The following is a 15219-nucleotide window of genomic DNA, read 5'->3' as shown; positions in this document are numbered from 1 at the left end:
ATTTCTTGCTTGCATAATGGACCATTTCTCCCTGTGAGCGCCCTAAATCTATCTGACTGGTTCTCCCAACTGTGCAGCAGATTTGAGGGCACAAGGGGCAGTGGGGTCCCACTGCACAAGCAGAAACCCTTGCACTATTGGGATAGTTTAGCTGATTACTGCTCATCTGTAAGTTCAAGCAGCTTTGTAATTTTGCCATGTGCAGGGTGTCTGTCACGAGCACATGGGAAAGCTGCTCAGTGATGAACTGCATCTTTCTCCATGGGCTTCGGAGTAAACTCTCATAGCCTTAGAGAGCTGCCAGTCCTTTTAATACTCAGAGACAGGGACAAAACTACAGTGACATGGAGGCAGAAGAGAGGAACAGTAGTGGCACAGAGGAGTAAAGTGGCCTACATTTTAACAAGATACATTTTACAGTACTTCCACCACTGTGTATACTTATTAATTTAAAATGCTATACATATCACAAAGTTTACACCTATTTACAAGCTTCATTATTAGTGTTAGAATCAAAAGTACCCCTGCATCTTTACATTATAGACTATATACTCATAGCCTTGTTTGTTTTTGTAAGTTTAATCATTAACACACCTCCACTTCTACCATGCTTTCTCTTCCCACCTTGTTTGAACAATCCATTCTATGGCTTATGCGGTAGAAATGTAGATATGTTTTGCTACACACACAGCAAGTCACAACAAACCTTTATTTCTGGCTTACTGCTCATGGGGAGGGGGCAGGCAAGTTCACAATTAAAATGTCAACTTATTTTGACATGCAAACCGGGCCAATTTCAAGCTGCTTGAGTCTGGTATGCAGGGCTTTATCTAGGACTCAATGAACTCTATTCAAATTAGTCCTACTTCAAGTACACTCGCTGAATATAATGAACCTAAGTTAGCTATGTCCATTACCTTCACTCTTTCACTCTGAGTAGGACTAGCATTGAATATTACCCTAACATTAAAAAAAATCAAAGTATAAGTCATATTAACAACATATAAGATCATCTTTACTAAAGAAGGAAGACTTAAGAGCTTACTAGGTTTAAAACACTTGTTGTTAAAACATTAGGCACTTCTGCCAATTCCTAATACTTTGGACAAGGGTGGGGAAAATTAACATGATCAGTTTTACAATCAACAAAAAAATCCCCAAACCCTTCACTGTTTACTATGATTTTAAACATACTGAAGTTCATCAATTAGTAGTGAGAACCATTTCCAAGAAAATTATATCAGGATTACAACCTAACACTGGTCAAAGATGTCACTGAATTCAGTAGTCTAATTTGCTGTCTAATTCCTGATTTTGGCAAGTCATTATAGATGGGGGAAACAACTCGAGCCATATTGTAATTGTCTAGATTGAACTTGATGGCTTCAAACAAGCCAGAAATACCTATCTTATTCTGTATTGCAAAGTTCAGATACAGTATATTCTACAACAAGTCTTAACCAGTATTTTAAACCTGCAAGTAACTTGAAGTATCTGCAAAACTTTTAACATAATCTCAAACAGCAGTGTTACAATTCACACATTTCCAGCAATCCCAGGTGTGCAGCAGATAAGGGTAGAGCTTGGCCAAAAGGGTATTTGCAGACATTGCCAATCATGCTGTCTGCAAAACCCCTTTCAAAGTACAGGACAAGACAGCATTTGAGAGTGGCTTCTGTGAACATTCTCAGAAGCTCAACTCCAAGTCTTATCTTGCCCTGTTCTTTGAAGGAGGCTTCTGTAGACCCTTATGGGCAAAAATGTCACTAGACATCGTGACATTAGACAACTGACAGGTGTGCAGCTCCAGCCACTGGCCACCTGCCAAACTCCTGCACAAGGTGGGGGCGTTAACAATCTGGACCACCAGGCTGGAAAGGTTCCCCATTCTCCTCCAAGCTGTCATTTAAAATTTTCCATAATGCCTCCATACAGAGTTCCTCCAGGATGCTGTTAGAAATGTAAAATGGTTGCTTGCAGCCATCTGCCACAAACAAAGTAATCTGAGGGCCCAAAAGAAGATAATCTGCTGAGTGCCACCCTTAAACCTGGATCCAGTCCTGGTACCAATACTCCTGAGAACAAGTAGTACAGGCTTCAGGTTTACAGATTCCATAAGACATTGAAGCAAAACAATTGTGGTCAAAGAACACATTCCTTCTTGTTACAGTAAAGCATATTGCACCTGTAGAAAGGAGTCTAGCACCATCTATTTACCTCAGATCACCATCTTGGTTTTTTTACGGTTATAATGGTGATTTAACAATGGAAGTCTAGAAAAGCTTGAAAGTCAGATGCTACGTTGTGTGATCAGAAACTTTGGGTCGCCTGTGATCAGCAAAGGTATGAACACATTTATTCCTGAATGCAAGCAGCTCTGACTTGGTGAACCAGGGAAGTTTTTTGAAGTTATTTGATGTTGACTAGACAACTCATTCTCCCTGAACAAGAATGCAAAAGCCATTTTATCAAAATTGTGTGCCATCAGAAAATTTTGTCTCAAAACAACATGCTACAATTAGTGGTGATTTAAGGAAGCATTTGTCAATACTAAGCAAGCCACAAGGGGCCAGTAGATGTTACTGAAATGTAAATGTGGGACAAATTCCTATTCATATAAGCAGGCAGGCATGAGCATACACACATACTTGCATAAAGAAGGATTGCTTCTGAGTGTTAGAACAACAGGCCCTCAGCAACTTCCCACATTCTTCTGGACTGAATGAATTTATTCATTCATTCATTCATTCATTCTGGACCATCTATAATGAAATTCAATTTCAACAAATGATCACAGAAGAGCTTATACTAGAACTCAAATATTAGCTATTCCAGTGTCTCATAGAAAGTCAGAAAACTCTTAACATATCCTTCTGCAGGTGCTACGTGCAGAGAAGTTATTGATGAGCATTTAAAAATATAAACGTGTACAACTGGCTCATAGACAAATGGTCACTTTTAAAGACCTACGACTTTTATAGAAAGCAAAAGAATGAGGAAATGAAACAATAAATGAAATCTGTTAAGATTTCAAGGCAATGGGCTTTGTTCCTGTCAGGGTCTGTGAGGCTGGCCTGCCTCATCTACCATGTTGAGTATGTAGGTAGCAATATCTTCTTCTGTAGGTGCATCTGATACCACCCAAGAATCATTGGCTGCAGTCACCTGCAGACGACATATGGGGCAATTCCTGTGGTGACCACTCCTGTGTAACAAGCCAGAAGAAAAAAGTCAGTATCACACAATTTAAGAAGTATTAATAATACCCATTGCTACCTTTGCTTATAAGATAGAATGGAATATTACAGGCACGACTAGAGAAGATTTATGTTAGAACTACCATAGAAGAGAAACACCCAAACAATCCTCAATACATGACTAGCATGCCTTTTCTTGAAATTCACCAAGGAACAGTACCCCTATAACTGATTATATTCTGTTGCTTTTATCACTGGGAATTTCCCTAAATGGGATCTTCTCCAATTATTAATCCAAAGCCAACCTTTCTGTAATTTAAAACCATTGCTTTTTCTATAATCAGTGCTTAGGGTACACAAAGTCCATCTATACACCCTTAACTTCCTTTTTTCCTGTCCCCCCTCCCGTTTCCTCTTATGACCTCCCTTTGAAATCTTTCAATTCAAAGGACAGCACTGTGGATTCTTCCCAATTTGTGAACATCCTGAAGCTGTTGTGTCAAAACTGAACAGTATTCTTGCAGAAGGTATTTAGCAGTGTCAGGCAGACTGGTAACATCCCCTTCCAGAGTCAAATAAAAAAAATCCCTGGTAAAACAACAGAGTGCTGTGGTATGAAAGAACAATGTTGTTTAATGTTCATCTTGGAAATCACTAATGCCCAAATGTTAACAGAGTTCCGTGAATGTTTTTATTAAAATTTTATTCTAATGGGGCCCTCTAGAGATTCCTGAGATTCCGTTCAGTTTTCAAATGGAACTGGCAGCCCTGTTTATCTTTGTAATCTAGACAGACTAGAACATGAGACTTTAGTTGTTTAAAAAAGTCACAAGATTTTAGGCTCTAAATCCTGAAACCAGATTACATAAACCATTTTGTCCAGCTGACTATTTGCTCAAGCCTAGTTTGGAATAGTCAAGCTGCATCTGCTTTGCACCACAGGTGGCTGCTACCCTAAGTGCAGAAGCTATCTTCCCTGCTGCAATTCTATTAAAGACATATCATTTCTTGGATACTTAGCAGCTGTTTCCTACACAAAGCACCATTAGTTAACGGTATATGAGTATAACGTGCTGTAATAATTTCAAAGGGTTGTATTCAATCTTAGTCATACTCAAAAGTATGAAATGAATGGACATGACTAACTTAATTTCAATGGGTCTATTCTGAGTAGAGTTTACACAGATACAAACCACAGTTCAAAATACCTTCAAGCCTTCATTTTTAAGGTTCTGAAGTAACTCCATACTCAAAACAGAGCAAAAGCTCCATTTTGAAACCGTTTCTCCGTCATCTGAACACTGTCAACATTGGGTGGGAGTCAAAACTGTGCAAATGCACAAACTGACAATGCACACATTTCTGCTCTGCCCTTCCCCTGTGCACTGGTCTGATTGTAGGGGCACAGCTCCATCGTGTAATTAGGACTCATGCTGGCTTCAGCTAGTGCAACTGTTTAGTTGAATTCAGTCCTTTGTTTTAAATATATATATGCAGACTGATGCTGACATGAACAGCAATTTGATTTGAGATTACATTAGCAACTTGCCAGGCATTTGTCCTGATGGTTTTATATTTTAAGAGATTAAACAGGGAATGCCCATCAATGGAACACATTTTCTTTACAAAATCCAGTTCGCTTGTTGCTCCCACATAACACATCCCTTACCTCATGCTATCTACCAAAATCAATGGTTTCTATTCTTGTTGTTGCAAGACAAAGCTAGTGATGTGTTATTTCAGTGCTTTTTGGCAAATTTATTCTAGGGAAACTGGTCAAATTTCGCAGGACGCCTCACAAAATAATGCAATCAGAGCCTGTGTCACAAACTTACCATTTATCAATGCATTTCTGACAAAAGCTGTGAGCACATGGCAAGATCAGATCAGCTCGTCCGTCCATGCAGATGCAACATTCTTCCTCATCAGTCAGCTGTTTCACCCTACAATACAGATAAAACTATTATTCCCAATCATAGCAATTAGAAGTGGGATAAATTTATATTTTGGCATTGCTCAGCATGTTTCTTCTATATAAACTTTTATTTTTGTTGTGCATGTTTGTATTTCATAATATGATGTCCAGCTCATGGGTGGCTATGCCACATAATACCTACTGCATTACATTTAGGTTTTCTAGCCTATCTCAACTGGTCTGATCTCAACTGGTCTGATCCGGTTGCATGCAAATGGAACCTCTCTGCATACAAAACAGCTGCTCTCTACAAACAAATCCCATATAAAACCAATACATATAAAACCACTAGCTTCCGGAGCACAATTATAGAGAAGAGAACTTTCTCAAAGGGAGGTATATCCCACGCTCCTCTTTAATGGCCTTCCATAAACTATCCAAACCAATCTTTGTAAACGCAGCTTTTGGCTTCTAGTTGTTTCACTGAAATAGTTTTATGTTTCTGCTTGTTTGGAATAATCTTTATTGCTGGTACATTGTTATTGCTTTTTTACAGTTGTTTTTAGTTTTAATGTTTTTTATAACTGATGTTATATGGTTTTGTTATATAGTTTGATTTTGCAGTTAGTCGTGTTGAGCAAGGTACCAATGTTTTAAATAAATAATAAATCAGCATAATATATGCTGAGTGTTAAAAATCAGAGCATATTGCCCAGAAAGGGTGGATTCAATGCTTCTCCACATTTGTAAGTGGGCACAATTCATGTGGGCTAGCCACCTTTGATCTTTGTGCATTTCTGCATATATACATGCATGGCTATTGGTTCTACTTCATCTGAACACAGGAAAATGTGTTCTGTGTCTGGTTCCAGCAGCTTCCAGGCAGAGCATTTTCAGGCCTGTCTTTCTGGATTGGGGGCAAAATGTTTGTAAGATGCAAGTTGGCCAAAGCACTCCCATTAAACAGTATTAGTACTAGCAGTAATATGCATCATTTAAATGCAGAGACAGATAAAATCATAATTCTCCCCACTAAGAGTAAAGAGAATGTCTAGACAACTGTCAATGCTGGGGTTTGCTTCACTACTGGTATAGTTTTGTTGTTGCAGCTCTGAACACAAAATAAAGCTAACGTGTGCATGAAAACACAGGACAAACAGCATTATTATAATATGCACACAAGATCATATTATGATATTCCACTGCCCAGAAGAAAACATTTTCGTACAGCAGTCAAGTTCTTGGCACCCTATGTTTGGTACATGAGATCAAGAAATTCATTTTAGGTCCTTGAATCTATTCCCACTTCTTCTGTACTCTGTATTTATTTTTCTATGATCACATGTCAACTGCTGTTTTCCATTTGAATATTTGATCTAAATATCAGGTATTTTTCATCCCCTAAGATATTTATGTACACAAAATTCACAGCCACTAAAATAAATCACTGTTGCAAAAAATGTGCACCCAGGGTTCAAATCAATACTATATTTTCATATTTTCCATTGTTGAGGAATTTTATCTATGTATTTTATCTCTTCTCAAAACAAGAATCCCTCTACATTGTCCTAATTAAAAATATGTTTTATTTACAATTGCCATAAGCACCATTGGGCATTAAAACTACCTTGAATAGCTAGCCATCCCTCAGGACTAGCAAACACTCATCACTTTGAATATCTAAAACAAAATAGGCACAAATTCCAGTAACTTGCTGTCCACTCATTAGAAAACAGACTACCATTTATGAACCAGTTCCCCAAGTCTTCTGGGTTTAAGTTGAAGACCTACCTAAGAAGCAACTTTCACATGCCAAAAAACATAAACAGCCACAAAGAACAGGTCTGACTGTTGCTCAGATTTAAATAATTTTTCTTCAAGTTAGATTAAGAATGCAATGCACAGCTCTATCCTTGCTACTACTAAAAGTTAAGGTGTAATCCTAGGGCACCCTGGAGAACGTAAGATGATGCGGCCTTCCCTCTCCACAAAGCTCAAGGATTAGTTCCTTGTTCTATACTGGTGGACAACTATGGCATTCAAAAAGACTGCTTTATTCTGAACACCATACAATGAACAAAAGAAACCACCCATATCACATCAAACAAACATAAGAGTTGAAGCAAGAGGAAGTAACAGAATACATGTCTCAAGGAATATGGATTGAAGAATGATTTCTAGGAACATAGAAAGCTGCCTTATCCTGACTCAGACCATTAGTTCATGACAGTGGTTCTCAATAATTTCAGGAAGGGGTCCTCCCTGGGTTCTGGCTGGAGATGCTGGGGATTGAGCCTGTGACTTGTTGCATTCAAGGCAAGCCCTCTAACACCAAGATACAACCCATCCCCTTCCCAGAATATTTCAGTAAACCTAAGATTCATGTGGGCCTATCACTATACGACACTGTTCACTGAAACCAGAGCAGGGGTAGCCAGAATAGTGTCCACCACAGCATGCCAGCCCCAGTTAGCATGGACAACAGTCATGGGAGTTGAAGTTCAATAAGATCAGGAGGGTGCCACATTGGCCACCCCTATGTATAAAATAGGGAGGGGGAAAGTGTTTCAAAAATAGAGTCATGGAGATAGCCAGATGTTGGAAAACCAGTGATGGGCTGAACATTGATTCTTGGTATAACAGAGTATGGTCAATAGCATTGGCTGAGAAACCAACATGCCAGGTGAGAGCGGCAAAGGGCAAACACAATCCATATTCCTTTTATAACATATGGCAAATGTTTATTGAATACATAAATTGTTCAGACTGTGGCAGGAATCCACTCAGCACTCATGGGAAAATGTGGTGTGATCTCTTAGAGTAATCAAATGAAACTTTAATACATAGCATAATAAAAGTATGTAATTTTATCAGGACAAGTTACTTGTTGTTTACTGCTGTAACAATTGTTTTATCAAAATTTATCTTCTGTACCATGAATATTAAAAAAAGTATTATGTCAGAGAGTTATTAAGGCCATAGGTGGCCTAGTGCTTCCATTTTATTCAAGCCATTACATTTTGTTTCCAAACACCTTAGATCATCATAAGTCTGCAGCCCACTGCTGTTTAAAGCACTGCTTCATACATATTTGAAAAGGAAAAAATTCTGTAATGCCATGTGAAGTAAAAAGTAATTCTGCTCTTTATAGGTAAGAAGCATAGACACACTTAGGGTTCCACTGCTGTCATTGTATTTGTACTTGTACTAGTCTTTCACAGGAAATATAAGAACATTATGCAACCTGTTCATGTGTGCATTAGTTCAAGAGTTCACCTTCAGTAAAAGTGGAAACAGATCATATCCGGAGAAAGACTATGCTTCAAGCAATGTTTCAAAAAGGATAGCCAGTTTACATGGCAAATAGATTTGCTTCTGTTGCAAAACAAATGATATTCATAATATAAGCTCTTTGCAGGAAGAACATGTCTCTTTCTCAAGATTATATACAATATTTGAAACAGGGTCCCAAGTGCTCATTCAATGCAGGTGTTTTGCAGTTCAAGGCAACCCTTGCTTAAGCAGTACCAACCTACCAATGTATTATTTGCATACAGCTCAAAACAGAAGTTTGTAACTGTAATAGTTAGTTAGACGTACTGTCATCCAAGTTGAGATGAAAGACTTACTAGCATAATCATTAAACTTTTATTCTATGCAAAATATTCTTATATATGTGTGTGTATGTGTGTGTTTGAATATGTATACATGAGCTGAAGAGATTTGTGTGCTCAACTTCAAACATAAATGGATCTCTTAGAATACTGAGATACCTTCCCATCAAAATGCTGGCCTGACAAGATGCAACAGATGACTGATCCTCGGCAGCTCCTTCTGAGGCAATGTTCTGCGAAAGAACACTTGCTGCTTGACTCGTGACATCTTTATAAAGCTGCATGAACTGATATAAGTTCATGATTCTTGATGCTTCGACAACACCACTTGTCTTGTTTATCTAAACATACAGAAAGGAGTCTTACCATTTTTGCTACAACACCTCACTATCTGTGCTCAGCATTCTTTGTTTATAAACATACACACTCCAACTAGGACATAAACAGAGTTCGAAGATGGTACAAAGATCAGAGATTTCTTACACTGTGGGTGGCTTAAGAATGCTCACAATGACCCTGTCATTTGAAAGGTCATCCATATAGTTTTACAGTAGTGCCCCGCAAGACAAATGCCTCGCAAGACGGAAAACCCGCTAGACGAAAGGGTTTTCCGTTTTGGAGGCGCTCCGCAAAACGAATTTCCCTATGGGGTTGCTTCGCAAGACGAAAAAATCTTGCGAGTTCCCGCGGTTCCCCCCGCTTTCCCCCCCTTTTCCTAAGCCGCTAAGCCGCTTATCAGCTGTTCCGCTGATAAGCCGCTTAACGGCTGATCGCTAGAAGCCGCTAGACCGCTAACAGCGCTAATCTGCTAAGCTGTCAATGGGCTTGCTTCGCAAGATGAAAAAACCGCTAGACGAAGAGAATGGCGGAACAGATTCTTTTCGTCTTGTGAGGCACCACTGTAATAACTTGGGTGAATGACCGTAAAGGTTGCATTAAACAACACAACACCGAGACTTTAAAAGTAGTTACGTATGGGACCAAAGTCCAACCAAAATATATTGAGTTCCCAATATATTTTGAGATGAATCAGAGAATTAACAACTTTCACATACTTACAGAGAAGTGGCTCCGGGGGGGGGGGCAGGGAGAATCTGGATACCTTTTTTCTTAATGCTCCCTGCCGCACCACCATGGGTTTTTTTGTTTTTGAAATGTTTTATTTAGGGGCTGGCGAGACAGCGAAAAATGAAATGCACCCCCCCAATTGACCTGGGGCCACTGCTCCTCTGGCCCTCCCCACGTGACGCCACTGCCACTGCCTCTTCCTCCTTCCCTCTCAGCTCAGGATTTTGCCGCCTTTTGAGATAGTTAGATTCAAACTGTTCGTACTGGTTTTGCTATTTCTGTTCCTTTCCTATGGTGGTTTTATGGGCTCCTTCCCCTTTCCTTAGTCTTTCAACTGTTTCCTCTTCTGTAGAGGAGCTGTCCAGTGTGCTGGACTCTTCCAATCCTGCTACTTGTCCTCTTGAACTGGTTCCATCTTGTCTTCTGACTACTGTCTCTCTTCTGGCTCATTCACTCTAATATACAAACATGCTACAGCTTCTCCTATTCTTAAAAAAAAAATAATCTACTGATTCTTCTCTTTCTAGTTATTGTCCCATCTCTCTGCTGCCTTTTACTTCTAAACTCTTGGAGTGTTAGTTACAGATAGGTAGCTGTGTTGGTCTGCCATAGTCAAAACAAAAAAAATTCCTTCCAGTAGCACCTTAAAGACCAACTAAGTTAGTTCTTGGTATGAGCTTTCGTGTGCATGCACACTTCTTCAGATACATGTATCTGTATCTTGTATCGGAAGAAGTGTGCATGCACACGAAAGCTCATACCAAGAACTAACTTAGTTGGTCTTTAAGGTGCTACTGGAAGGATTTTTTTTTGTTTTGACTCTTGGAGTGTGTTGTCTATTCTTGCTGTCTGGGTTTTCTTTATTTTAGTTTGGCCCTTGATTTTATTCTCTACTCTACTGAGATGACTTATGAAGCATACTAATGACATTCTTGTTGCCAAATCAAAGGGTTTACGTTCCATCTTTATTCTTCTTGATTTTTCTGTGGCCTTTGACATGGTTGATTGTACTCTTTTACTGGGTTCCATTAATGACTTTGGATTTTGTGGTGCTGCTGTACTGATTTTATTGTATTGTTTATATTGTTTTAGATCGTATGAGCCCCACCCCCAGTAAAATTTCTTATCTTAAATGTGTTCAGAGCCATGTACATAGATGGTGCTATATAAACAAATGTTAATAATAATAATAATAATAATAATAATAATAATAATAATAATAAAAAATTCAGGCATTTGGGCAAGGAATGTAATAAGGGATTCTGCCAAGCATATTCCTCCCGCAAACAAGGCCTTTGCACAACACAGCCTGACTCCTATTGCTTCTTATCTACTTAAGATTTCTCCATCTTCTGTAGCATGTGAAAGAAACTGATCTGTTTGGAAACACTCATATCAAATCAAGAAATACATTGACATGTGAAAAGGTAGAAACTTGTTGCAGCCATGGCAAACTTTCAGTTTTTAGAAATCCATGATAAATAGGATGACAAATATGAAGAAACAGAAACTGACAGGGAAGGCTTAGAAAAAGAGACTGATTCAATTTCATGTACTGTTCATTCGAATTTTGTTCCCCCTCACCTCTTTTTATCAGCTCTTTTTATGTTTGCCTGACACTATTGAGGACTGGAGAAGACATAATAATTTTCTGAATACGTAATAATTTGTTTTACTATAATAATGGTTTCTGGGTTTGTTTGTTTTTTGCCACCTCCTCCTAAGCTGGCAGAACCAAAGAGATCCTAGATTCCTTACAGTTCAGCAGTTTGTAACTCCATTTGTAACAAAAACTTTAAAAATAAATTCACTTTTCCAATTATTGTCTGAATAAAAAGTGCTTTTAATATACCCAGCATTATAATTCTATGGGAAACCAAGTTATACATGACGCATTTTATGTTCCTAAAGTAACAAAGTGACTTTTGATATGTAAAGAGCACTTTAAAAAAACAAGTATTGAAAAATAAATACATTCAATTTTCCAAAAATATCTGTTCCACACCCACCAAAGATATAGGAGAAATGTCCCCCCCCCCCGCATCAACATTTACAGAAATTTTACCATTCTACAAACTTACCTTAGTACACACTACTCGAACAGCTACCTTCCAGAGAGCAGTGGAGTCTGAACCTGGCTGTACTTCAAATAACAGGTGCTTGTCCTGGCCAGAACCCAACTTGGCAGTTCTGAAATTATTTAACATCCATTTATTTCACAGTATGAAATAAATTTGTAAAGCACAATTCAATCTAGATTAGAAATGAGAACAGCCAATATTCTACACTTTAATCTAGAGATCCAATTCTAGTACATACACAAGAAACAGACATCCTCGAGAATGTACAACTACCAACTATATTTTAATACACAATAAAATGACGATGTAGCTTTCATAAATCTCCCTCAGCTTGGGGTTCCTAAGATAACACATTACCCAAGTCTCCTATCTCTCATCCTCATCTGTGCCCCCTACAGAGGGAATATTTTTTAATGCAATTAAAGAATATGAATATGTGGAGCTACCTTACAGATTATTGGTCCATCTAACCCAGTACTGTAAACTGTGATGGCAGCTGCATATATAGTACCTTGCCAAATAAATTAGTTCTTCTTCCCCCTACACATATGCTGGCTAAAAAACTTTATGAACATACACTTCATAAGGTGGGTTGTAGCCAGCACTAACTTATACCACTACATTATTGCTAGATGCCACAATGCTTTCCCTCTCTGCAACATACTAAAATGGCAATCCATGTGGAATTTTATAAACATGCACATTTCAACGTTAATGTAAACTGCTAGACTATATTTTACTCATCTACAATCAAAGAGACAGAACACCTAGTAGTTTAATAAAGTTTCTTATCTAGCACTGAATAGAACATCTGATGTATATTAGGTTTCCCACTACCACCAGAAACAGCTAACACATTCATTTTGGAATACAGGCAACTCCCCATTTGTGCAGGGGTTGCATTTTGGGTCACTGCGCATGTCGGTCATTCCACAGCCAAAAATGGCACATGTGTGGGTGGTCAGGCATGTTCCAAATATGCGCAAACAAGGAGTTGCCTGTAGTGTTAAGGAGGGTGTTCTTTCAAATACTGAGTCATCTTAAATGCAAAAGAATAAACTGAAAAAGCCTTACGTGTCATTCATTTCAGCTACTCTCCCCAAAAATTCTTCATATGTCAAGAAACCACTTTCTCGAACCAGGGATACATGTTTGACTACTTTTTCTGGCAGCTTATTAATAGCAGAGTGTGTCTGGCTTGAGAGCTGCTGGCCCATGATGACGTTCTTTAGCTCAGATTCCAAGAAGAAAGGCAGATCCACTTATTTGGAGAGTTTCTGATAAACAAATTTAAAAATGTTGTACTGTATTAGTATGAAATAATCAACATTGGATGAAATAATCAAGATTGTGCTTTTCTTTTACTTTTAATAAATTGGTAACAGCTATGCACCAAGATCTGTACAGATACCATGACCAAAATTGCACAACCACAAGCACTATTTCAACAAGAAGACAAATGTACTTAGTCCCCTGTGAATATACTTACTATGTGAACAGAAACTGTAATACACAAAATGCAATTACAGTCAACCACAATGCATCTGCTATATTAAAACCTTGTAGACCAAAATGCAGCACCTGCTCATGAATTGCTTGGCTATTCATGTTAAGCCATCCAGAAAATAACAGGGTACAGCAAGTTTTAATAAACTGTTAATCGGAAGAGCATCTAAAAGGTTGAACATAGAACACACTTCCTAAATTATACATGTGGTTTAGAAACTACTATAATTTAAGCTGCAATTTGCCATGTTAGTTTTAAATATATGTATTTAAAATAAGGACTTACTAACATGTACTTTAAGGACTGAGAAATAGTAGTTTAGCTTACAAATTATTTTAATAACTGCCAAATAGTAAATAGACCAAATGCTTTAATTTCCTAAAACAGATACGCAGGGATACAACAGACTCCTAGGAATACAACGGAAAATCATGATGAGAATGCTAGATGTAAGCACTGCAAGACCACGGCACACTCTGTAAAAGTCTTATTTACTTTGCAGTTCATTTTTTGCAAGCTTCTAGATGTTATATATAGAATAACTGAGATTCATGAGCAACCAAATATCACATGCTCATAATAAATCCGAGGCAAAACTTTTTTTACCTAACAAAAGTAAAAGGATATCACATCCTATGTACCTATTTTTTACACAAAAACAAGCAGAAAGAAGCTCCTTAAAACAAATGTTTCAACCATTCGCTAACCTGTAATTCTAGAAAAAGGCAATCCTCTCCTCACTATTTCACCACAGTGTGCATGTAAAGAAAAGCATGTTTGATATATCTATTATCAAACTGATCTTTTGTTAAAAACAAGTAATTACAACACTCTTTTGGGGGGGACCCAAGAGGTGGCTGAACAGTTATACCAACCCCAGCCTCCTCCTACGTTGACATCACAGGAGAATCCAGCACTTCAAAATAATATGGGACACAAGTGTTTTTGTAAACCGCTTTGAGGTTGTTTGTGTGTCTGTGCGCTTTTTTTTTTACACAACAAAGCGGTATACATATATATATTTGACGAAACAGATAGACAAGTGGCTCAAAGTCCTTTCGAGGCTGGAACGTGCTTGGGTTTTCTGACCCTCGCTTTAGCACAAGAGGTACCGCGAACGGGTATCTATTGTTGTCAGCCCCTTAGGCCCCACAAAGCAGGGCAACAGCTTTACTTTCCAAACTCGGTTTTGAAACGGAGCGTGCTCGTGAGAAAGAGGAGGAGAATCGGAAGACCCGGCCCCAAATCAACAAGGAACCGCACAGAGCGGCAGGGCAGCCGGACCCCTCGCGGGGCTGGGCACCTGCCAAGCTGCGCTCTGGGCTCGGGAGCGAAAGGCAGCACGCCGCGCCCTCCTTCTCCTCTCCGAGGTCCCAGAGCTCACGGGGCCGCGCCCGGCAGCGCCACACCCACCCGGAGACCCTTGAGGAGAACCGTCGCCACGACGCCGTCTCCTCCCTCCCCGCTCGCGGCCCGAGGCGCCCAAACGCTGCCGGAGGGAAGCGGAGACGGGCGCTCCCGGGCCTCCCAACGCCCGAGGGCGGGGTTTCCTCAGTTCCCGAGCCCGCGAAACGAGGCTTCTGGGCTGGGGCGGCGGGTGGGAAGGGCGGCTCGGGGCGCTGTATCCGCAGCCAAGAGACGGAGGGAGCTCGAGCCTCACCCGCAGCGCCTCGGCATCCTGCTGCTGGTCGCGGGCACCGCCTCCCTCCGGGCGCAGAGGAGGCCTCGCTCCTCTTCTTCTTCTTCTTCTTCGCGGTTACAACTAGGCGAGCGACGCGAAAGCTCGACATATGGGCCAAACCGGCTCCCGTCGCGTTCGGCTTACGTATCCTCGCGC

General features: G+C 39.6%; 2 protein-coding genes across 3 annotated transcripts in view; one reads left to right on the top strand and one right to left on the bottom strand.

Moving 5' to 3' along the window:
• Positions 1 to 15219, top strand: part of CTR9 (CTR9 homolog, Paf1/RNA polymerase II complex component) — a 339089-nt gene that overhangs the window by 192138 nt on the left and 131732 nt on the right. The window lies entirely within an intron of this gene.
• On the bottom strand, positions 2939 to 15199 carry RNF141 (ring finger protein 141). 2 transcript variants are annotated; one of them, XM_081918745.1, is made up of 6 exons: positions 15043 to 15199; positions 12950 to 13152; positions 11876 to 11984; positions 8886 to 9067; positions 5033 to 5140; positions 2939 to 3205 (listed from the first exon to the last, which is right to left on the bottom strand). In XM_081918745.1, exons 2-6 carry the CDS (start codon positions 13090 to 13092, stop codon positions 3055 to 3057), a joined length of 693 nt encoding a protein of 230 aa, XP_081774871.1. In that variant the 5' UTR covers positions 13093 to 13152; positions 15043 to 15199; the 3' UTR covers positions 2939 to 3054. The 2 variants fall into 2 exon arrangements, with proteins under 2 accessions (XP_081774871.1, XP_081774872.1); XM_081918746.1 differs by lacking the exon at positions 15043 to 15199 and adding an exon at positions 14796 to 14919.

Source organism: Podarcis melisellensis (assembly GCF_964234715.1).
Source record: "Podarcis melisellensis genome assembly, chromosome: 1".
In the NCBI taxonomy this organism is placed as follows: Eukaryota; Metazoa; Chordata; class Lepidosauria; order Squamata; family Lacertidae; genus Podarcis; species Podarcis melisellensis.
Note: the sequence above shows the minus strand (reverse complement) of the source record. Positions and strands in the feature narration are given on the sequence as shown.